Source organism: Mustela nivalis (genome assembly GCF_964662115.1).
Source record: "Mustela nivalis genome assembly, chromosome: 7".
NCBI lineage: Eukaryota > Metazoa > Chordata > Mammalia > Carnivora > Mustelidae > Mustela > Mustela nivalis.
In genome coordinates this window covers 123,011,814-123,035,757 of record NC_139026.1, presented here as the reverse complement: position 1 = coordinate 123,035,757, position 23,944 = coordinate 123,011,814, and the positions used below count along the sequence as shown (strand labels likewise).

At 50.8% G+C, this 23,944-nt stretch overlaps 1 protein-coding gene across 12 annotated transcripts in view; it reads left to right on the top strand.

Moving 5' to 3' along the window:
• The window catches only part of FRMD4A (FERM domain containing 4A), a 604,393-nt gene that overhangs the window by 510,607 nt on the left and 69,842 nt on the right, over positions 1-23,944 (top strand). For all 12 annotated transcript variants that reach the window (XM_082739512.1, XM_082739513.1, XM_082739515.1 and 9 more), the window contains 3 exons: positions 4,062-4,127; positions 4,359-4,416; positions 7,893-7,979. In XM_082739512.1, coding sequence (XP_082595638.1) covers positions 4,062-4,127; positions 4,359-4,416; positions 7,893-7,979 — 211 coding nt within the window. The remainder of the gene's footprint in view (positions 1-4,061; positions 4,128-4,358; positions 4,417-7,892; positions 7,980-23,944) is intronic.

Below are 23,944 nucleotides of genomic sequence, written 5' to 3'. Positions count from 1 at the left end.
GGAGCCCTGTTGCCCTCTCCCGGTCCCATGTGCTCCCTGGGCCTCATCTTCCCTGTCCCACCCCCTCCCTCCCAGCTGGTCATGTTTAGGGAACTAGTAGTGAAAGAGCTAGACACAAGAATATGACTCTGAGACCAGTAGTTCCTCCAAGAAGGAGATGTATTTGCCATCTAGGGGCTCTGACGTTGCTGGGTTGTTTGGGGTCAAGGTCACTTTTAGCCTAAACCAGCCCTCAACCATGTCCTCATTCAGTTGTTGCCAGACTTTCTACACCCTGTGCTTACCTGCTCCTTCTCTCTCAGTGTCCCTCTCTCTCCCTGTCTCCCTCTCTCTCCTCTCTTTCTGGATTTCTCTTTAATGATCTCTGCAGTCGGCTTCTTGCTCACACGTTGTTACTATTACAGAAATGCCTTCCTTCGTGTTCCTGTCTTCTCCTGTGTCAACACGAACATCTTCATCTTTACCCACATCTGTACCTATCTTGCCAGAGCATTCCTCCGTCTCTCTGACCTGGCTGGCACCTTCTCTGTGCCTCATTTAGACCCAGAGACACCCACGCCACCGTGTACACATCACAGAGAGGTTGCAGAAATGGGGAGGGGGGCCATTTTTGAAGCGGGTGCCCCCAGGCCCCACAGCCCAGCTACATACAGGCAAGCCAGCAGTGTGGACCTTCCTGTTGATTCCTTGCTAAAAAACACCTTATTTCACTGTGGTTGGCTAGTCGTAGTTTGCTTTCGTACTCCAACTTACTTATTTGGATTTTTAGAAAAGCAGAGATTTCAGGAAGAGATGAATGATGTTCATGGTTCATAGAGCTGGCAGCCAAACATGTTCAAAGACGTCCCTCGGCCCCAGCTCATGCATCTCAGCGATTAACATGACCCCTTGGTGGAGCAGACGCTCACTCGCCCTGGCATCACAATTTCTATCCAGCTGCCTGCAGCCCTGATCATCCCCGAAAGGAGGACACGGATTTGCAGTTCCTCCGGGTCTCCCGCTCTTGCTGGCCTTCTCGGATGTAGCAGACAACCGTCAGGCTGGAATAAGCCATAGGGCACCCATGCACACTAGTGACCACCTCCAGAGCGAGGCAGTGGGTTTGAGAATCCCAGCCACGTTTCTGAGCAGTGGGGTAATGACAGCTCAGCGAGGCTTGAATTACTTCCCTGCTGCCTCAATTTCCCATCTATAAAACAGAATTAACCCTACCAGCCCAATCCAGACTGTGATTAAGAGCAGAAGTAAGAAGTCACATGACACAATTAACAAATAGTGAAAGGTACATAGTAATGCTGAGTAACTATGAAGTAATCCTTTCTGCTAATTTTCCCCAAGCGTGTAACAAGCTTGGACTTTCACTCCATGGGACTTCCCAATCTGGAGACATATGAGGAGGCAGAGGTTAGAAATATGTGCCCAGGGCCATGGAACAGAGCAGTATGAGGGCTCTGACCCGGATTCTCTCCAGGGCCGAGCTGGCAAATGCTGGACTCCCCAGCCCCCACACCACCCAGAGCGGCTTTGCAGAGACACCAGTCTTTACTCCAAAGTCACTGCCCACTGCAGGAGATGGCTCCTCCAAGATGGGAAACTGTATCATCATCCCCATGTTTCCTCTTAATCCCCCATGCATTTCCTGGGCTCCTTGCCTGCAGAGAGATGATCTCACTGAACGACTATGGCTATGGCGAGTCATAGTCAGCCTTAATCACCTGTCTTTTTCCTTCATGCACCATAGTATCCTCCAATTAGTGTTTTTGGGATTCTATTTACTCTGGTTGGTGCATTTTTTTTTTAATAGTTTTTCCTTGGGGCCCCTACCGCAGCTCTGGGGTAGCTGGGAAACTTGGCAAATCGCGCGGACTGGAGCCATCTCGTAAATTCCAGAGGAAGAAGGGGCAGGGCTGGGGGCAGGGCGGGTTCACAGTTGGCAATGCGTGTGTAATCACAGCACGGGTGCACGGCATTTCAGGGCGTTTCAGGGCTCAAAGAAGTGGGGAAAGCGGAGGAAGGAGAAGCTAGATATCGTGCCCTCACCGATGGCCTCGGGCAGCAGGAGACCCGGGGAGCTGTGGGGCTGGCAGAGCCCTGCAGCTGTCGGGTGCTGAGAAGACACTTAGTCGGGAAGCTGTGGAACAGCTGCTTGCAGGTGTTTTCTGACATTCATTGTTCTGAGCCTCTTCTGTGTTCACAGCCACAGCACTACATTGATTTTGATCTCCCCAGCCCAGCCCCAGGGTCCTCCCTCCCAGAGTTCGGAAGGGAAGCGGCTCAGATCTACCCTGAGTTGCTTGAGCTTGGATCCAAGAGCTGACCTCACAGAATGCTAGATCCTGTCTGTGGTGGGAAACATGCCACGGCAGCCGTTGATTCAGTGAGTGAGAGTGAACAAGCTAGGCAAGCAAGCCCTGGAATGTCTCGACGTGACCCCAAAGGTCTGGTGGGGTGGGGTCCTCCCCGGGCAGGACGCTGCTGGAGAATTCTCTCAGGAGGGGGCTTTCTCACACTCTGAGAAGAGGGTCCAGGGTTGCCCGGCAGCCGAGGAGAAACAGAGCTGCCTCTGCGCCTTTCTGAAGAGAAGGTGTCCAGAGCCCATCCGAGTGACTCTCCAACGAGAGCAGGGCTCCTGTAGCTTGCCAGTTCCTCTTCTGGATGTTTGTAAGGACACTCGCTTATGACAAGTCAGATGATCAAAAACACACACACAGATTTCAGAGTACTAAAATGAAGAGACAGCCATTAAAGATTAAGATAATAACTGGAAAATCAGTAAATGACCCCCAAGTAGTAGTAGTTAGTGAACATACAGGACACTTTACTCCCAAGAAATGGCCTTTCTTTTTTCCTTTATTTTTCTTAAATGTTTTTTTAAAGATTTTATTTATTTGAGAGAGAGAGCACGAGATGGGAGAAGGTCAGAGGGAGAAGCAGACTCCCCATAGAGCTGGGAGCCCCTTGTGGGACTCGATCCTGGTACTTCGGGATCATGACCTGAGCTGAAGGCAGTTGCTTAACCAACTGAGCCACCCAGGTGCCCTCTTTTCTCCTCTTAAAAAAAAAAAAAAAATGGTTGGCAGGAAAAGCTTTCGATCAGCTCTGGGATACTAAATAAGAGATGATGAAGGCCAACCAGGGAGGTGTCTGGGGTCCTTCCCTAGAGCTGCGTCCTGTCCTAGAGGTCCTGGCCTGAGGTAAGGGAGGCGTCAGACAGAAGGTGGAGAAATGGGGCTCCTGGTGGTGTGGCCAGGTCACAGAGGCCCAGTCTTTTGAACTTGACTCTTTACCCCAGGTGGGATGTGCGTCCCTTGTGACTCCCCAGATTGGTTCTTTTCTTCCAAAGACAGCAGCCATAGCCTCCTGGGCACCGGAGTCACCTCCCAGAGTCTCTTCATGCCCTCTGCCCTGTCAAAGAATGGTTTGGCTGGCCAGTGTCTCCTAAGGCACGAGCTGGTCTCTTGTTTTAGAAGGAAGACTTCAGGAGATCAAGGAGTTCCCAGCTCACTTCTGGTAGCTGGCTTGTTTCCCAGTACTTCTCTGGGCCTTTTATTGTCTCATGGTTTGTGTTAGCCAGGCCTAGATTCCAGAACTTTCCCATCCTCCTTGGAAGCCCTCGGCCCTGACCACTGATTCATGTTAAGGAAGCCGTGGGCATTCTATTGAAGTCAACATCTGCACAGGCCGTGTGCACATTGGGCAGTGAGGAAGACCATGAAGACATGTGGGCATTTAGCCAGAGCCTCCCCCCAATCCCCCGCCGGGCAGTCTCCTTCCTGTCCCCAGTCTGTGCCCCTCTCCAGTGACACGTGTGCTCACTGCTGCTTCCTCACCTCCCATGGTAGCATTTCTTGCAGGGAGCTGACCCCAAGGGAACCTGTAGCCCGAGGCACCTCACAGGTCGAGTTCAGAAATACCACGCAGGACAAATCATTTCTCCAGGAGCTGTTGGCTCCTTGGAGCTCTTCTTGACATGGCTCAGGCTCGGAAGAAGTATCTCTTAGCAGGGTGCTGGCCAGTGATCTAGGGACCATATATAACAGAGTTTTGTCTTATAATTCTAGCGAGGATCGAGTAATTGAACACTACAAGAAACTGAATGGCCAGACCAGAGGTCAAGCAATTGTAAAGTAAGTGGCCCGTCCCAGTGCCCGTGAGGTTGTGTTTGTGTGTGTTCACATAGCATGTGTCACAGCTGTTCAATTCTGCTTGCAAAGACCAATCTTGGGGCGGGGGTGATGGTCCAGGGTCGTTTTCAAGTAAATCTTCACTCTTGAGAGTTTTGTCATACGCACACACACGTAATGGTTCCAGTTCTGCCAAATAACCACCCTCGTGTGTGTCTCTGTCTCTCTTCCCAGCTACATGAGCATCGTGGAGTCTCTCCCGACCTACGGCGTTCACTATTACGCAGTGAAGGTAAGTGCCAAGACTCCCCCACCCCCAAAAAAATACTAGTCCCTCTCACTTTTTTCCTTTTTAATCTTACTGAAGATGTGGTTGGGGGACTGGGGGTGGTGTGTGGTGGAGGCCTAGGTCAGGATGATAATGTGCCGGGGGAGTCCTCCATGTAGGAAGTCCTCCACGTAGGAGGAATTGATGCAATTTCTCTTCAAAACTCATGTTCCCTCCTGTAAAGTGGGTATAATCAATTGCCACTACCTTTTATACTCAGAAGAACCCTGGGAGGTCGGGACTTCAGAGTTGAGGCGATTCCATGTAAAGGCAACGCACTGTAGGGAATAAAAACATTAGGCAGCGTCCACAGTGTTTTTCTTGGTGGTCAGATGCTACGCAGGCAATTTTGGAGGAGGGCTGGCATGAAAGACTGACAGAGCGAGTACATGGCTATTTAAGAAGACAGATCTTGTTGTCTTAAATATTGTGAAGTCCAGTGGAACGTGGACCCTCTCCCAAACCTGCTTTAATTTTATCCATAATGCCCCTGCCTGGGATCCCTTCCCTGAACTCACAGATAACGAGGTGCTGGTGGGCCTTATCGATGATGAGAAGGCATTGTTTTCCTCCCTTCACTGACCCCACCATGAAAAAGTATAAGTCCTGGCCCAGAGTCCAGCCACAAAGAGGGGACAGCACTCCTGAATGCAAGACACTTCCCCCAGCCAACCTGAGATTCTCTTGCTCCTTGGCCATTTTCTTTCCCCATGTTTTCATCCAGCTGTATCTTTCATTCCTTTGGGCCAGAACGTGTTCCGTGTTTCACGTATCGTTGCATCATTCACGGCAGCTCGCACAACACTTTGTGGGTCCTTGGTACATGTCAAATGCCTGTATCTCTCACCAACCTGCAGCCTTCTGGTGGCCCAGACTGTGTGTCGCCTTCTGTTCCATGTTGCTGGAACCCGTCGTAGACGCTCAGTAGGTATTTACTGAGCGAGTGTTTATTGAGAGTTGAACCAGGTGGTTGGAGGTACACTCCCGCAACGGGAACAAACGTCAGAACTCGACTCATGGAGCCCAGCTATGAGGCAGACGCTGGGACACCCGTTGTGTTACAAGAGGCCTTTCACAGAAGTCAGCCAGCGGGTCTGTGTCTCAGGGGCATGTGTGGCAAACGGGTCTGCTTTCTAGAGAGCGAAGGAGGAATGGCCTGGACTTCTCTCCTTCACCGTTTGATCATCATTTGATCTCGCCTCTGTCTCTCAGACTTAGAGAGATTATGAGATTTACCTCTCCAGCTCCCCCCACCAGAGTCTCCCAGATGCTGGAGGACAGTCCGGGTGAGTGTTAGACTGTCGACAGTCTAACACTGCTAAATCTTTGAGCAGAGACTCCATCCGGTCTTCTACTTGGGTAAACCCGTGTCCCTTCTCTGTCAGCCCCGGAGCCTGACAGAAAGATAGCTTCTGATATATATGCTCTCTGCCTTACAAAAAAACTTGAGAAACAGGCTCTTTTGCAGTCTGTGAGAGCAGAGCAGACTCTGTGATGGTCAGAGCGCCAGAAGCGTGTGTGTGTTTGGCTCGGAATCCTCAGGCCTCCACAACTGCACTCCTACTTACTGGGAGAAAGAGCACAGGAGTCCAAGCAAGCCCGCACCTGCCATCTCCAGCCACGCCGGTCAGAGGCCTCGTGATTTCACAGAGGCTGTGTTCTGTGGCGTGGTGGCCGCCCGCACCTGCCCCCCGGAGTTGCGGTGGCCTTGAATCCCCGCCTTGGGTTGCTCTCCGGAACTGTTGCAGGACACACAGACACTTTCCAGAGACAGACGTTTTATACCTTTAAAAAAATTTGTAGGAAATCCTATACCCTAAAACTTTTCTGAAAATTCCAAATGTATTTCCTTGCCCTTTCTTATCTTTGTGCCGACCTTGAGATAACTCTTGAGTATTTGCAAAACATGAAGCCAATTTTGAGTTGTTAAGACATCTTCAGTGGGGTGACCTAAGTTATTTAAGGGTGTGGCAATTAGGACAAATGTAGGGGAAGGCTGCTTCCTATGCCCACTGGGCTCCTAGTGTGTGGGAGCTCTAATTAACATCTCAGAGTCTTCCCTGCCTGAATGTAGGATCCCAGTTTATAATCTGGTGGCAAGAGGTCTCTGTTAAAGGAATAAAGAGAGGGACTTTGTGTTTCTAATTTGGGTCTCAGAAGGTCTAAGCTTGGATTTTGCTACTTTTGTCTGACAGCATGAGTCACTCAGTCCAGTGGATCTCTTAAGGTGAGCAGGACCACATGGTGGTGTCTGCCATTAGCCTACTGGATGGATAGCATGGGTTCTGAGTAGAGCAGGGTAAACCCTTTGCTTTGACTTTTTTTTTTTTAAGATGTTACTTATTTATTTTTGTGAGAGAGAGAGAGAGAGAATGCGTGCACAAGCACAAGCAGAAATGGTGGGGGGCAGGGCAGAGGGAGAAACAAACTCCCTCCTGAGCCAGGGAGCCTAACTCAGAACCCATCCCAGGACCCTGGGATCATGACTTGAGCCGAAGGCAGACGCTTAACTGACTGAGTAACCCAGGTGTCCCTGCTTTGACTTTTATGTCTTTTAAACTGGAGGAATCTTAAATGTATATCATCGAGTGAAAGAAGCCAAGGTGGAAAGCGTACATACTGTAGGGTTCCAAGGAGTGGAATGGTTCTGCCAGAACCTGGTGGTGGGGAGGGTTGGGGAGAAGAAGGGGCAGATAGGCAGAGCACAGGATTTTTAGGGCAGTGAAGCTCCTCCACGTGGTATTATAATGACAGACATCATTATGCATTTGTCCAAACTCACGGAGGATTCAACACCAAGAATGAACCCTAATGTGAACTTCGGATGACCATGATGTATCAATGTAGGTTCATCAGGTTATAACAAATGTTCCCCTCTGGTGGGGATGTTGATCCTGGGGGAGACCCTGCAGGTATGGGGGCAGGGCAGTGTGGGACATCTCTGTACCTCCCTCTCCATTTTCCTGTGAACCTGAACATCAGACTTCTCCTTAAAAAAAAAAAGAATAAATAAGGTCTTTAAAAAGGGTTTTAGAGGAGTTGCCTTCTTTATGGTCCCTTCCAGCTCTGATAGTTGACGACAGTTTTTCTACTCAGGTCATTTTATTTGAATGCTCTCAGGTATTCTGTTTTGGTGAAACCTGGAGTCTTAGAAGGAGGACAAAGAACAAGGCATTTGTCACTTATTTATAAAGGAAGGACCATGGTGGCCTCTTGGTTACGAACAGAGCTGGGTCCCCACCCCAGGGCACCTTCCATGGCATCTGTTCACATATCTGAGCGTCAGTTGATGATGGGACACATCTGTTAAGGTGAAAAAGAGAGAGGTGGCCTCCATCCATATCAAGGGATTTGCATTTTCCTGAGCCCAGAGACCTTCCCTTGGTTTCCATATGTGTTCTCCCACCCTGTATTTACCCGTACTCTTTTCCGTGCCCTAGGACAAGCAGGGGATACCATGGTGGCTGGGACTGAGCTACAAAGGAATCTTCCAGTATGACTACCATGATAAAGTGAAGCCGCGGAAGGTAAGCGTGCTCTCCTCTGTGGGCAGATGGCTCGTGGAGAGAAGTGAGTAAAAATATGACACTGTGCAGCCTCCGGGCCTCCGGGCTCACCAATCCCCTGCAAACCTGAGTGTATACAGATTACTCCGCAGTCGTCCAGTCTGAGTTCCCCGGGTAAATATTTTTTCTCCCGGTAACTAGGGAAACCTGAACTGTTATAATTATTTAAGGTAAGAAAACTGGCCCAGCTCTCCCAAAGGAGATGGGCAAAAGGGCTTTGAGGGACTGTCCTGTTCCTTTGTTTCCTGGCTGGGGAAGGTGGGGGCTCCGTGCACTTGGGAAAGGGAGGGAATATATCTCTTCTGTCCTGAGGCCAATGTGAGCTTTCCCGAAGCTTGTCGGTGTGCTTCATTAGTTTTTGTTTGTTTTGGTTTTGGTGGTGGGGAGCTAAAAGAAGAAATTGTAGGTCAAAACAGGGTGAAAATAAAGAAGAGTCAGGGACATTCCTACAAATCGGATAAATAGTTTATGGCATATTAGAAGTGATCAGAAATCTGGGAAAAATAAGGTCATTTGCCAAAAAGAAAGGGAAGCAGAACCGCGTTTGCAAAGCCATCGTAAACGCAAAACAGAACATTTGAAGGGAACACAGTGCTTGACTTTTCTCTGTTTTCATTTACACACATTTTTCAGACCAGAACAAATTGAAAAATTATAATGGAAAAATGTCTCTGGGCTAGAGCTGTCATTCAGATCCTCTGGCAGAGAATAATGGAGAGACGGTATGCAGTTCAAGCCCCGAAATACATATTAAAAGTCTATCAAAACCACACTTGCTGTAGGAGAGGGAAAGCAATATTGGTCCATTATGTCATTCTGGATCACTTTCCAAGCTTCTTTATCCACGAACGGGATGGAACTCCATACTACATATCTGAGCTTACGGTAGGCTGTCTGCTTAGCATCTGCCTTAGCCAGCTGCTTTATTAAAATGATAGGGGGAGAAAATGGTCCTTTGCTGGGGAGGATTTTCACTCCGTTGATCAGTAAGTCAGTTAAGTTCAAAGAAAAGATCCTGAGCAAGTGAAGGGGGCGTTCTCCCTTGGGAACAATTCACTTGGGCATCCAAGGACATGTGGTTCGGTGGCTAAATCCCAAACCTCTCCAGTTTTCTCTATATGCTGTAAGACCTGCACTGGGTCCTGTGTGATTTGGTTTCTCTGTGTTTTTCTCAGTCACAGGGTCTGTGCTGCTTCCACACTGTCTCTTTCTTTCAGTTTCCCCTCTGCCTCTTTCCCACTTGGCCTTTGTAAGTTTCTGTGCTTTTTTTTTTTTTTTCCCCTTGCATGGTCTCTTCCCTCCCTCCTCCTTTGGACATCCACTCTCCTCTCTTTGGAACCTGGCTGACCTTTTTCCCTGCTTGCAAGAGCCAAGAACCCTCCTAGATCCTCTCGCAAAACCCTGGTCCCAATCCCTCCAGTTCCTGATCACCCACCCTGGTGGAAGACCAAGGCGGATGTGCATAGTTCCCAGTGAACAGAGTTCTAATGCAGCAGTAGCATTCTGCTCTCCCTCTGGGGGTGAAAAAGACATGCTGACATGTATTCTTGGGCATTCAGTTTCATTTATTAATAAGTGTGAGCTGGTTTCATTTCTCTAATTGAGGTGCTAATGAAGATTGCAGAATTAATGAGGTAGCACCCAATAGATGGGAAACGTAGGGCACAACACATGGTAGGGATGCCATCAATTGTTGCTGTCCCTCGGGACTCTGACAGGCTTCAGGATCGGGAAAAGTACGAAGCCAAAAGGGTGGGCAATCAGCCACTGACTGAGAGGGTCAGCCATTGACTGAGACTCATTTGTTGAGTTTATCCAGGTCAGCAAAATAAAAATGTTAAAAGGTCAGGATATTTATTCAGAGCATTGGCTGTATTCAAACTGAGTTGTTACACAAAGTAACTGATGTTTCTGTGGCCTCTGAGGAAGTAGTTATGAGTTCGTGGGGAGCAGAGGGAGAGGAAGACACAGACTCCCCACTGAGCCTGGAGCCCGACCCCAGGACTTAGATTTTGACCCCAGCCAAAGGCAAACTCCCAACCAGCTGAGCCACCCAAGCACCCCAGTAGTTGAGATTCTTGAATCTATTACTAACTGAGGGACAATAAAACCACCAAAGTCACCGTTCATTTGCTCATTCAGAAAAATATTTATTGCATACTCGTTATGTGCCAAGTTGAGCAGAAGGTGCAGAGGTAGAAGGCCTGGCCGGGTCGTCAGGAAGTGAGGTGTATAATTGTGTTGGTGTCCCCAAGTGCTCTAAGAGAGGTCTGCGTGGGGGTCGATGAAGAATTGAAGGAGAGTTACTGGGCTTAAGGAGGAAAGAAAAGTCTTCCTAGGCAGCAGAGTGGGAGCAGGAGGAGCTGGGTGGGCGGGCATGCCAGAGTGCATGGAAGCCTCAGGAAGGAGAGCAGCGTGCCAGGTGGAGAAGCACACAGCTCCTCTGGGCTTGGAAGCAAGAGGCAGAGGAGGCCAGCCAGAGAGGAGAGTGACAAGGCCCCACTGGGCAGCTTGGGGAGCCCTGAAGGCACTGTGAAGAGGGTTTCATCTTTGAGGCAGTAAGAGCCACCAAACATTGGACGTGGAGGAGCAGCAGGATGGCAGTCTCACTGTCCTAGAAGCATCGGTCTGGCAGTGTGTGGAGGATGAGCTGGAGAAATACAGGACAGAACCTGCAAACTGGGACGTAATTATGGTGGCATAGGCCAGAACTGGTGGGGGCCCAGGGTCTCAGTAATAGAGTGATGTTTAGAAGGTAGGTGAGATTGATCTGTTGTGTGGTTGACAGTGGCCGTCAGAGCAGGAGGGCATTTGGAATGCCTCCCAGCCAGAGCATGGGATATAAGGGCAGTTTAGGACCTGCAGAGTTTGAGGCATGTTGGAACATCTGGGTTGTTGTGAGAGGTAAGCAGTTCGGTATCCAGTGGGAGCTCTGGAGTGTGAAGAATTTCCAAAAGCATAGCTGAACCAGAGACTGAATGGGTACATGAATGGGAGAGACTCTTGACACACCAGAGAAATTTCTAGTAGCTGTGAACAGACTTCAGCTGGGTTTCCCACCATGCCATTCACTGTGGCACAGACCAGGTGGTGCAGCCCTGAACCCTATGTCATCTGGGGAGTCCTCTTTAAGAAATTAATGAGCAGTCTGCCCGTGAAATAAGAAAAGGCGTTTGCAAGGGCTGGACGAGGAAGAGATGTCTGAGTTTCATTAGCCGGAGGAGTATTCTTGTCTGCAAAGATGCGGGGTGGAGCCCACAGGAAACCAGACCTAAACCGGAGCCATGGTAGGAACGCAGCAGGGAACTCTTCCCTCTCCTCACTCCCAACATCAGCAAGGTCGGAAGAGGACGTCTGTTCCGCTGCCTGCCGAAGCGGAGTGACACAGAAAGTGCCCGAACTCAGTATCCAGAGTTCCGGACAGGTGCTGCTTTGTCTCCGTGAATATTGGAAACTCACAGGGAACTGACATGCGGGGGCCGCAGAGACTCATGACTGTCTCTGAGCGGCCATTTCCCCATCCCCCCAGGCCTGCTGGAGTCAGGACCCCTGGAGTTAGGACTTGCAGTCCTCTGCACTTCCTGGCCCAGCTCTGGGAAGGTCAGCCAGCTTGGCAGGTGTGTCTGGCAGTGCCTCCGTGCGTGGAGAGCCCAGGCTCAAGGCAGGGCCAGCTCTTTGGAAGGGTAGCCTTCCAGCAGCACCGCCACTCCTGCTCAGGGCCCAGGCGGAGCTCCACCACGGTGGGCCCCCAGCGCTGCTCAGGAGACTGGGAGTGGCGCCCAGTTCTGCGCACCTGGAGGCCCTTCTGTAGCAAGAGCTGCACGTCCAGCCAGGGCAGAGCTAGCCGACACTCTGACCCAGTTCCAGCAGCTCCATCACATGCAGCGCTTTTCTAAGAGCCAACATTCAAGTAGAGGCAGTGACAGGCTGAGCCCGCTGCCTTTTCTTCAGAGGGCCCGGAGGCATCCTCTGGTATGCATCAGCAAACCATCAACACAGCCGGAGGAACTCAGAAGCTGCCTGTGAGAACGCACTCAAGTGTTTCCATGTGATCCACCGAAAAGGAGGGCGGCGGGTAGCTGATCTCTGTCCAGAAATGGGCGGGACCCTGGCTCATTCTAGCCACTCTGTTGGGTGCGCTTTGCCATTGTGGTCACAGAGTCTCCCTAAATTGCTTAATTGTCACTCTGAGGCCCTGGTGGCTTTGGGGGACTTGGAGTAAAGCAGAGTCCCTCACAGGTGGAAGAGAGAGAACATGGAAGTCCTTTCCTAATGACACGCTCCTACTGCCACCCAAGCCTTCTAACAGATGGGCTCCGGCTTGCAATGCACAACCCCCAACCCAAGCCGCTCCTGTTTATCAGGAGAAAACCCGCTTCTTTGTCCTCAGGGCGCATGTGTCAGGAGCAGCTGAACACGCGGGGACACCTGAAAATGGTGTTTTGGCTTTTGTGTATGTTCAGAAGTTCAAAGCCAACTTCAGAAGTATTTTTTTTTTTTTATTTTTAAGATGTTACTTATTTTGAGAGTGAGAGCACACCCGTGAGGGGGGGACAGAGAGGCAGAGGGAGATCAGCTCCAGCAGACTCCCTGCTGAGCATCCGTCCCAGGACCCCGAGATCACGGCCCGCGCCGAAGCCAAGAGTTAGAGGCTCAACCGACTGCACCACCCAGGTTGCCCACAGAAGTATTTTAGAACTGCATCTGCAGAAGAATAGCCCACCAAAAACTTAAAAATCCACAAAAAGAATGAAATCAAAATAGGAATCTACACTACATACACGTATCCGAGAACATGAGCCCTTGCCTGCACGCATGAGCTCCTTTGAGAAGCTTAGGGAGCACCCTAAACAGTATCCAAGGCTACGGATCCACATCTGTGATAAACTCTCAAATACTCCGCTACGTCCTCAGCAAATCCTTCTGCTTCTCCCCTTTCCCCAGCCACGTGTGGTTCCCTCCCACCCTGTGCCCACCTCCCCACACTTGAACTCCAGGATGTTCCTATGCAATACTGTGTGACTCTTGGAAACCTCCCTCTGGTTGCCTCAGCTTGCCTATCTCCTCCTCTCCTCTCTCCTTATGGTTGGACAGTTCTCATACACCGTCGAGAGCTTGGTTTGCATGTACTGGAACCCCAGTGTCCATGCATCTGCCTGTGTGGCTTTGGCCACACAAGGGAAGGAGGGTCACAGTGGTCCGGAAATAGAATCTTGCAGCTGCAGAGATTATCTTAGCACATTTGCTCCTAGCTACCACAGACCATTTTCACACGTGCACGCCTATGGAGCAAGGGAGCGCTGCCTAAGGACAAGGTTCTTGCTCTCAGAAGTTAGCTCCATCCTCCTGGCCTTGGGGAAGAAAGAAACATGGACCAGTCTTGAAGGGCGCTTGAAGTCAGTCTTGAGCTTCGTCTTAGTTTGCATTTACAGCTGAACAAAGAGACCTAAGCCATCAAAAGACTGAGTGCCAGCTGTGTAAAGGGACTCTTGGTGGTGACGGTGATGGTGGTGACGTGATGACATGCTATGGACATCACTCGAATGAAAATTATGTGGCAGATCTCGAGGAGGTGTTGGTTATTAACTCTCATGAAACTGTGTCACACGGGGCAGAGATGAATAGACTAGAAGAAATCTGTCCCACAGGGTTCTTTTTGAGGAGAACCTTGCATTCCTTAGAGCAAAACTGAGAAAGTCTGAAAGCCTGATCTCTGGGACCACCAGTCCCTTCCTGGAAGTGCGAGAGCCAGAGGTGTTGGGATACCAGGGTGTCCCACACTCGGGACTCTGCTCCCACTCGGTGCCACGCTGAACTGCTTCTCTGCCATGCTGCTGTAGCTAGCACCCTTCAAAGCTGTGGACACCCCAACAATGGAACCATTAGAAGCCATCATAAATTACAAGAGGAAAGGCTTTCCAAATGGGGCGCCAGGAGAGTGCGAGTCCTCCCTCCTGTGGGCTCTGTCTGAGGCGATAAGCATTAGAAGACAAACAGCAGGAGACCCGTGGCTCCAGGACCACCACCCACCCCCGGAAGGGATGTTCGATATCTGCTCATCGTCATTTATGGCTGCGGCCCGCAGGCCAGCCCGCATCTGATGAGGTCTGCCCGCCGGGGAGGAATGGCGGTATGCTCTTGGTTACATATTCAGCAGACATCATTTACTTATTTATTTGATATGCAATTAGGGGGCGCTTTTATGCACACTTAGATGTACAATTAGGAGCTCCGTGGGGTCCCCTCTGAGACATTTGGAGAAGGAACCGGAGTAAGTGGTCTGCCCTATGTCCCCAAGCAGCCAGCGGAGCTTCCTACGGTTCCTGAGAGTATTTCAGAAGCAGGGGCATTAGCTCAGGGAATTGATGCATTACTGTCACCTCCCCAGATTAGTAAAGATTTCTGATGATGAGACAGGAAGAAAAAATAATATTTACAGGAAATATTCCATTAACTGTGAACTGACTCCCAGTGGAGCTAGCCTGCTTCCATTATTCAGCCATAAGCGCTCCATTAAGTGCACTGCCGACCTCTTTTTCAGCTTCTGTTTGGAGGCACTTGACTTATTTTCAGGCTGCTGAGCCCTCTGCCTTGGCGGGCCCTGGGTGGGCTCCTCCCTCAGTTCCGCTGTCTGTATCCCTCTTGGACACCGCACCCAGTGTGCTGCGTGGAGGAAGAACCCCATGCCATGCTTTGAGCATTTCCTTATATTTTGAAGCCTTTGCTCCTTCACAGTGTTGGATCGGAGGATGTCCTCTGGTTGCCCCCTATCAGTTCAGAGATCTCCCTCGGTGCGGAGTGGACCCAGAAGGGTGCAGGGACTGGAGGCGATGGGCCCTGACCACAGGTCACCAAGAGGGGCCTGCCTCAAAGCCGGGGAGCAGGCCTGCCAGAAGGGTGATGGGGTGGTTGGGGACATAGAGCTCTACCGGAGTTTGCCATCCGAACTCCCCAAGAGAAAGGGGGAAAATCAGTTGTCTTCTAAGGAAGCTGAAATGCCCTTCCCAAAGTAGGAGAGAGATCTCCTGTCCTCAAGACACCAGTAGGAGGCATGGCTGAATTCTCTGTCTAGCGTGGGAATCCCAGTCTCTCCCTCCTGTTCAAGAACTGCCACTTGTGGGCCAGGCGCTGCTGGAGGGAACAAAAGAGGTCCCTACTCTCCCAGCACATGCGGCCCAGCAGGGAAGATGGTCCAATAATGACATGAAGTCAGTCTACGATGCACGGTGTCAACGTCTTCCGTCTTCCGTTCTAGAAAGACAAGTCAGGGACGCCTGGGTGGCTCAGTTGGTGAAGCAGCTGCCTTCGGCTCAGGTCATGATCCCAGAGTCCTGGGATCGAGTCCCACATCGGGCTCCTTGCTCGGCAGGGAGTCTGCTTCTCCCTCTGCCTCTGCCTGCCTCTCTGTCTGCCTGTGCTCGCTCGCTCTCTCTCCCTCTGTCTCTGACAAATAAATAAAATCTTAAAAAAAAAAAAAAAGAAAGAAAGACAAGTCAGAAAGGAGGAGTGGCAGATGGTCAGGATTGGTCTCGCCAAGCAGGTGATGTTTAAGTGACCCTCCCTCCAGGAGGGGGCACATGAGGCCCCGTGGGAAGCAGCGTCGAAGGCAGATTGGCATGGAGGATGTACTCTGGGATTAATGCCAGTGGGGCAGGGGAAGGAAGCAGGACCCCGCAGAGAGGGAGGCTGAGCTACGATGCAGGCTTGGACCAAGCTCTGGAGCTCGTGAGGAGCCATCAGAGCCACCACCTGAGACGGTGGGGGGGGGGGGCTAATCCCCAATCACTAGATGAAGGGGACCCACAGGGAAGGGGCTGTGACCTTGGCAAAGTGGCTCCCTACCATGGAGGGCAATTCTCAGAGAAGGCATGAGCCCATCAGTCCAAGAGGGAGAGACTAGTCAGTAGGGCATGTGGCTTTTACAGCCGTGGTTCTCAGAACATGGCCATGGACCAGCAGCACAGCCCCCCACCCTGGAACCTGCGAAAGGGGCACATTCCACGTCCCCGCCTGAGCCGTGCACTCAGACAGTCAGAGGGTGGGACTCGGCACTCCGTGTCCACGAGTCCTTCCAGCATATTCAAAACAGTGTTGATAAGCCATTCACTCTGTGGGACTCTCTTGTTATATCTGTGAAATGGAGACTAAGCCATGACGTAGAGTCAGATTTTCTCCATTTGAATGTTGACATCTGAGTTTTACTTTCTCTCTAAAAATGCTGCGGCCCCCGACATAGGAAATGTCGTTGGCCTCTTTTATACCGAGCGAAAGAGGCAGAATGGCCATGAAGAGGGACGCCTGGGTGGCTCAGTTGGTTAAGCAGTTGCCTTCGGCTCAGGTCATGATCCCAGTGTTCTGGGATCGAGTCCCACATCGGGCTCCTTGCTCGGCAGGGAGCCTGCTTCTCCCTCTGCCTCTGCCTTCCTCTCTGTCTACCTGTGCTCACTCGCTCTCTCTCCCTCTGTCTCTGACAAATAAATAAATAAAAATCTTTAAAAAAAAAAAAAAAAGAATTGCCATGAAGAGCAAACAATCTCTCTTTGTTAAGACGACCGTGTTTTTTTGTTGTTTTTTTTTTCCCCCCTTGGTCATTGGATCTGGGAACCCAAGGTCCATCTGTTCGCACAAGTCTCTGTGAAAGCCGTGTCAGAGCCTTGTCCTAAGTTACCCAAAGCTCCAAGGACACGGCTTGTATCTTGTTGTGTTCTTGTTGCTACTGTCCCACAATACTCGTGCTGCTGTCAGTCAGGCACTTTGGCAGAAGACAAGGTCTTTGAACAGAAACTAAAAGTACTGCCCCATCCAGGGGGATCACCCTTAGAAAGAAGCTGCCTGGAAGAGCAGTTTCTCGGCAGCCCTACGGAAGGAGAGGAATGTAATTACTCCTTTGGGAGAGACAGATCCCAAGCTCTCCTGGGCTGAGCTGCTGGAAGGTACCCCATAGAGGTGGGTGCCCTCTGCCCTCAAGATCCCAGCCAGATGGTCCCGGGGGAGTGGGGGGTGGGGACTGGCTGTGGGGGTTAACCTCCAGGGCTGGCTTAACCCTTTGGGCACCACGTTCCTGTTCCCCGAGCCCCCTCCACCTGCCCTGCCGTTAATTGTAGTGGGAAGACAGCTGGCCTGCTAGTCAGGACACCTGAGTCCTAGCTCTCGGGCTGTAAGACAAGTCACTTCTCCAGGCCTCGGATTCTTATCGGCAAGACAGCTAATATAGACAGTCAGGACTCTTGAGGTGGGGAGAGTCAGGAGACTAGAAACAGTTGAAGAGAACAAAGCAAGAGGCGAGCCCATCATAGAACTAGAAAGGAGCAGTTAACAGAAGGAGGGATGAAGGGCAACATTCCCTCAGAAGAACGTGGTAGAAAGAGAAAATGCCCATTTCTAAGTAGGCAAACCCCTGGCTGTCTTTGATGGTTGCCCGGTTCAGACAGAGCCCAAGGGAGACCTGATGAGATGAGCAGAGGCAGCACTTCTCCCTGAGTGACACACCTGTCCCTTCCGTGACGCGTGAGGTCTTCCAGGGCTCAACTGCTTCCCAGAACCTCTCCCGGTCTCAGGCTTCTTGTCCTGCGGAGGAGGATGGTCTGTATAAACATCCACGGTGATGCGTGGAGAGTAGGGGTCAAACACTAGCCTAGGTATTTATAACATGTTAATAAACACCCAGGCAGCCTGGCCAGCAGCCGCCTGGAGACCGACTCTTCTAAGTCACAGAACCAGATTCCCGCTACTCAGGGAACCCCACTGATCTTGGATGCAAGTTGAAGAAGCAAATCAAAACCAAATGCTATTGTTGGATCCTAGACCCCTGCAAGGAGCATCCCAGAGCCCCACCCACTCCAGAAGGAACCACGAGCCAGCAGGGATGCAGGAATAGATTCGGTTTCTCTGGCTCATGAAAACCCAAAGACTTCACTAGTCTAACAAGAACCGCGATCACCTGGGACTCTCAAAAGGCAAATCTCTTTTATCGCATAGTGTTTGTTAGAAATGGGTTCTTCCCTAGATTGAAAACAGGGGCAGTCCTTTGACTTGTCGGATCACTTCTAAGTAATAAATACAAAGCCTCACAGTCACTTTGATTAGCAAAATTGATTTCGTTTAAGTAATTAGAGTGCCAGCCCTTTCTAACAACGGAAGCTCCAAGCTTGGCTTAAAGTTAAATCCTTTCCCTTCTCCGATTCACATGGCCAGCCTGCTTCTCAGTGTTTTGATCTCTGGAGCAAGAAGTGAGGCAGTCGTTTTTGGTTCCCCTAACTTCAGAAGGTAGCCCTCAAGCTCTCCCGGTACCCCTAGTGAGCTCTCTCTCAGGATATTTGCAGAAGGCATCCTCCACTGCCCTCCCCAGGTCGGGGAGGCTCACAGCACACCTCTCTCCCCCTAATATTCTCCCTCAGTTTCTACCTTTCTAAATGTTTTTCTCTTAAAGATTTTCTTTATTTGAGAGAGAGAGAGAGAGAGAGAGAGAGAGAAAACGCATACAAGTACAGCAGGGGGAGGGGCAGAGGGGGAGGGAGAAGCCGACTCCCCCTGAGCAGAGAGCCTGAAGCGGGCGGGGCTCAATCCCAGGACCCTGAGATCATGACCTGAGCTGAAGGCAGAGGCTTAACCCACTGAGCCACCCAGGTGACCCTAAACATTTTATACCCCAATTGAGGGTGAGGAGTTGCAGAGCCGTCTCAACTATGAGGCTTAAAAAAATTTTTTTTTAATTTTTAAATTGTGATTAAATGTGCGTAGAATTTACCATTGGAACCTTTCTACTTGTCCAGTTCCTTGGTGTTAAGTATATCCACATTGTCGTTCAGTCAGTCTCCAGAACTCCTTCACGGTGCAAGACTGAAAGTCTGTCCCCTTAAACTATGGCCCATCCCCTCCCCCCGGGACCCACCATTGTTGCGTGCCTGTGAGTCTGGGTACTTCATCTGGGTGGAATCATAGAGGATCAGAATTTTCGTGACCATAAGATTATCATGCCAAAACCAGGATGCTTTAGGTGGTGGATGGCGGCCCCAGTGAGCAATCCAACCAGGACATCAGACCAGCCAGGGCTGTCACAGCAGACCAAGGCTTGTGCTGGCCTGTCAAGCCTGCCCTTGACCCTTTCTTGGCCTCCACTACAGGGTGGTCTGCTCACTGGTCCCTCTGAAAAGAAAGATCATCTTAAAGCCTCAGCTGGTGCTTCCATTTCCATATCCTGAGCCATTGCTCTGCTGGGGCACTGTCACCCTCACACAGCACAGCTTGTCACAACCCTATGTTGAGCCAAGAACTGGGGCAACTCTAGAGGGGCGTGGCCGGTGAAATCCCGTGACATCCGACCAGCCAGTTCTTCCCAGCATCACCAACAGGTGTTTCTGATGGCTCCGTGGGACTTTGTAAGCCCCCTCACCAATCCCTACAATCATTCTAGAAATGGTTAATGTATATGTAATGATGTTATGTAATGCTAGATGTATGCTAGCATCAGATGTGGTCCATGGACTCCCCCTGAACAGAGCAGACTCAGCTTCCTTGTGCTGAATGTTCTGTCCCGGCCTTTTATTGGGGGTGCAGAGAGCCAGAGTGGCTCTGAATGCCCATCTCTCTAGGCCTCTTGTTGACTGGAAACCCAAACCCAGCCCTGGCTGTGGGAGGCGTTAGGAGTCCCGCTGAGGGAGCTGCCTCCACATGTCTGCACACGTGAATGTGTTTAGGTACATCATTGATTTTATGCTTGCAGCTGTGGGGCTTGAAAAACCATAAAAACCAGCTCCCTGACCAGATTTCCCACCAGCCAACTCTGGGACGCACCACAGGTCCCGCAGCCGTTGAGGAGAACAACCCCGTCCCCTTCCCCAAGATGCCTTCCCCCTCACATCTCAGAGTTGTCGGGCTGGAGGCGGGTGGGGGGAGGGTCCTTTGTCACCCACAGAAGCCACCACAGCAACTCCAAGCAGACGGCCCTGGTAGGAGAACCTTCTGACGGGTCGGTGGTGCTTCTTATGGAGAAGGGGAGCCCCCTGCGATCAGGGGCCCTTTGTCCTGGACTGCAGGCTCCTTTGAAATAGTTAGCTTTATGAAGTTTTAGCCAAAGAGTATCCTGTGATTTGTGATTAATCCAAACTAGGATTGACCAGTCAAACCGGTCAATTTTTTGTAGAAAAGCCACAGGGAGCTCTTGGTCCCTCCCCATGTCATCTCCCAAGTCCCAGGCCCCCTGAATCTACTTTCTGTCTTGTGGAGTCCCCTCTTCTAGACATTTGGTGTGAGTAGAATCCTAGTATCTGTGTCCTTTGGGTCTGGCTTCTTCCACTTAGAATGTTTTCAAGGGTCCTTGTGTTATGTAGTATGAATTAGGAGTTCATTCCTCTTTATGGCTGAAGGATATTTTGTTGTCGTCTGATGTTTCCTTCCATATTTTCTGCATTACTGTAGCAAACACACCGGCCCCCACCAGTGGTGCCCGTGGGCCTTTGTGTTCCCCATATCCTCTCCTAGGGCAAATGACTCACCTCCTAGTTTCCTTCTGAAAGGACTCCAGTGGTGGCTCAGTGATGCCTTCCCCCAGCCGCCTTACTAGCTCTCCTCCTATCGTCTTTCTGTTCATCGTTGGAACCTGTTTTGCTCTGCCTTCCTTACTGTGTAGTTTTATTTGCCTACCTCCCCCCTCAGAAAAATGTAGAGATTTTTCTCTTTCTTTTTTCTCCCCAGTACTGCCTGTGTGCTGCCTAGCCCAGTGCCTGACTCATGATAGCTTCTCCATAAACAGCTGCTCAGCGAGTGAAAGCAGAGCCGAGCATTAGCGTGCTGTGTCCCACCGCCAGTCATGGGGACGTGTCCGCCTGCACTGGCCTCGTGGACATCACGACAAGCACGTCACCCCTGTAAGGCAGGGTTTGAAGACTCCAGTGAGAAGGAGCCCATTAGAAGCAAGAGGAAGGGAGGAGGGAGGCACCAGCGTTTTCACACGTTAGGCTTATTGATGGGACGATGAAAGCATAAGGAGTTTCTTCCATCTGGACCATCCCTCGATTTTATTCTTCTGTCTCTTGCACCAAAAGGACCCAAAAAGCTAACGGTCCTGGGACATGTGGGGTGTGTCACTGAACTCCTACAGGGCCATGAGCCAAGCTGGCGGGTCTGGATGCCTTTTCTTTCTCAGGCAGGACAGGAAACCCTCTGCTGGGAAACCCTGTTTGTTGATTCCAGTAACCTTCCCTTTGTCTTGGGGGGACCTTAGCAGCTCCTTTCTGCTGAGCCATATGATATTCAGGGAGTTCTGTGAGATTGTGTTTTTACTTAATGAGCGTGATTCTAAGGGGAAACCCAGGCTAACCTCACCTTCCTGAAAGTGTGAGCCTGTTGAACCCTGAATGCTGGCATAGCCAGAACGCGGTCATGAGGCCCTCAGACCCAGCTCTCTGGGGCTTCACGTGGGTGCCTGCGGGTGGGGTAGAAGACCCTACGATGGGGGTGGGGAGCCTCACAAGGAGCCTCCAGCTGACTTCAGACAGTTTGTACGCAGAATGAGTTGTGGGGGTCTCTTTAGGTCTGGCGAGGTCCAGATGATGGACCTCGCGACCATAGATGCCCCCGGTTGCCTGTGGAATAGAGTTGAGCTCAGGCAGGGCTGCCAGGAAGGGGGAAGGGCTGTGGTTCCTGGGTTGTGGCTCTTGGGGCTGGCCCTCACTGCCACTTCCCTGTTGCCATAGGCCTTCCCTATTGAGAGCTCTACTTGTAAGCGGATGTCTAGGTCCAACCCTTCAGTTCTTCACAGTGTGGTTCAGATCCTAGCTCCCATCATTTAGTACCTGTGTGACTTTGAGAAAGTGACTTAACCTCTCTGAGCTTCCATTGCCATAATACCTACTTCAAAAACTTCACCATCCCGACAGACCATTTTTGAGTGCCTGATAAGCCTCGGGCACTGTGTTAGGTGCCAGGAACTTTCTCTCAGGAGGCTTACAGCTTGGTAGAGAAGACATTTGTGGGGAAAAAAGACCGTTGTGATACAGGATGGTCCTTGCTTTGGCAGAAATACTCACGTGAATGTCACAGAATAGGCTGGGGGCTGGGAAAGCCCCAGGGCGAGCTGGCTGCTGAGTCCAAGTGTCTGTTTCCTCCTTGGCTCCCCCCACCTCCCCTAAACGCATAGTTCCCTGAACTGACCTGCACACTTCAGAATCTAAGGAAGAGGAGATAAAAAAATATTTTTATAAAATAGGACCAGTCCTTCTGGAGAGAGAAAATCTAGAGGAAGAGAGGAGGTTCCTAGAGGAAACCTCCTTTCTGAGAAAAAACACAGAGGCACAGAAACAAAACTGCTCCAGCAGCTCAGCCCGGGCCCCTCCATGCCTCCATCCAGGGGAGGGGCCGGACCCTCCAGCAGCTGGAGTGGGGCAGTCGCTGACCTCCGCTGGCTGCAGTCCCCACTGTAAGACCACAAGTGTTCTCAGCTGCAGCCTGCCTCGGAAAGCAGCCTGCCAAGTCCTGGTCCCCTGCCTGCTCGGCTGCCGCTCTGGGATGCATCCAGCCAGAAGGGCTCGGAGCTCACACCTGAGGTCTCAGCAGCCGGCTGCTTCCCTCCTGGAGCCCACAAAAACCTCAGTCTGCAAGACCTTCCCCCTCCCGGGGGATCGGCCAACTCTGGAAGCCTGAGGTGTACATGAGCTGCTCTTAATTACTCCCAAAGAGCCCTTGGCTGCCTTACTAATTTTTTTTAAAGGTAGAGGACTGTCATTTAAGCTTTTTTTTAGGGTTCTAGTTGTGAGAGTCTACCTTTCTTTCCATGGAGAAGTGCTTGCCAACCTGTTCTCTATCCTGTCCCCGTCTTCATGGAGTCCAGGGGTTACTGTGAGGCCACACCTCCGGACAGAGCCACCAGGCATAAGAGGACTGAGGACAGCCATCCCCTGTCCCCGCCCCCAAGAGAAAAACACAGGTTTTCCCCCAGAGCAACCAAAACCCCTTCACGGCCATCCAGAGGTCTTTGCCATTCCAGGTGAAGGTGCTCATCATTTTCCCTCCAGATGTGCCAGATGTCACCTTAATTCCCTGCATGAGGCTTCCCATTGAAAGAAGTCAGGGCAGGTGTGATTAGCCTTGAAGGATTGTTTTTTTAAGTTTTTATTTTCATTTCGTAAGTGTAATATTAGTTTCAGGTGTACCATCTAGCAAGTTAGCACTAACTTACATCACCATGTGCTCATTGCGACAAGAGCACTCCTTCGTCCCCGTCTCCTGCTTAACCCATTCCCCTCACCCCCGCCACAACCCCAAGCCTTGAAGGTTTTTTAAAGGAAAGCCTGGAGCTCACGTTGACCCGCACAAAACTGGGCCATAGCGCTCATTGCTTAAGATAAGAGCGAGAGAAAGACAGCAAATCTAGACCCAGATATCAAGAATCACGGGCCAACTTCTCCATTCAACGCTAACCCTGCGGCATCCCCCAGAAGCACACTCTGAGGAGGGAAGAAAGATCATCACGAGGCCAAGGATAAGAAGGAAAAACACTTTGAGCTTCCTTTAAAGCTTTTACATTTGCCAGAGATTTCTGGTAAGGTCTTTCTAGAAGAAAGGCCAAAGTACACTCAAGAAGATAATAGAGATGTTCCCCCCTGCCCAGGGAGAAAAATAAAAGGCTGTGTAGTCCAGTAAGGGGAAAAAGTGGCCTGTTTCTCTGGGCCTGTTAAGTACTTGTTGACCCTCTTTCTCTCTCTGCCCTGAGTAATGACTCTTAAGCCAAAGGAAGCTAAGAGGTTTCTGATGGGTTAAAAAGAGGTCATCCATTAAAGGGTCAAGGCCTGGTGCTCTGGGCATCTGTCACTGAATTAACTAAATCAGTTCAGAGCTTGTGGAGTCTGACAGTGAGGAGTAGGCTGCCAGCTGGGGGGACATCTTGATTCCATTACGTCTACTGAGAAAAATTAGCCATTGTTTTCCTT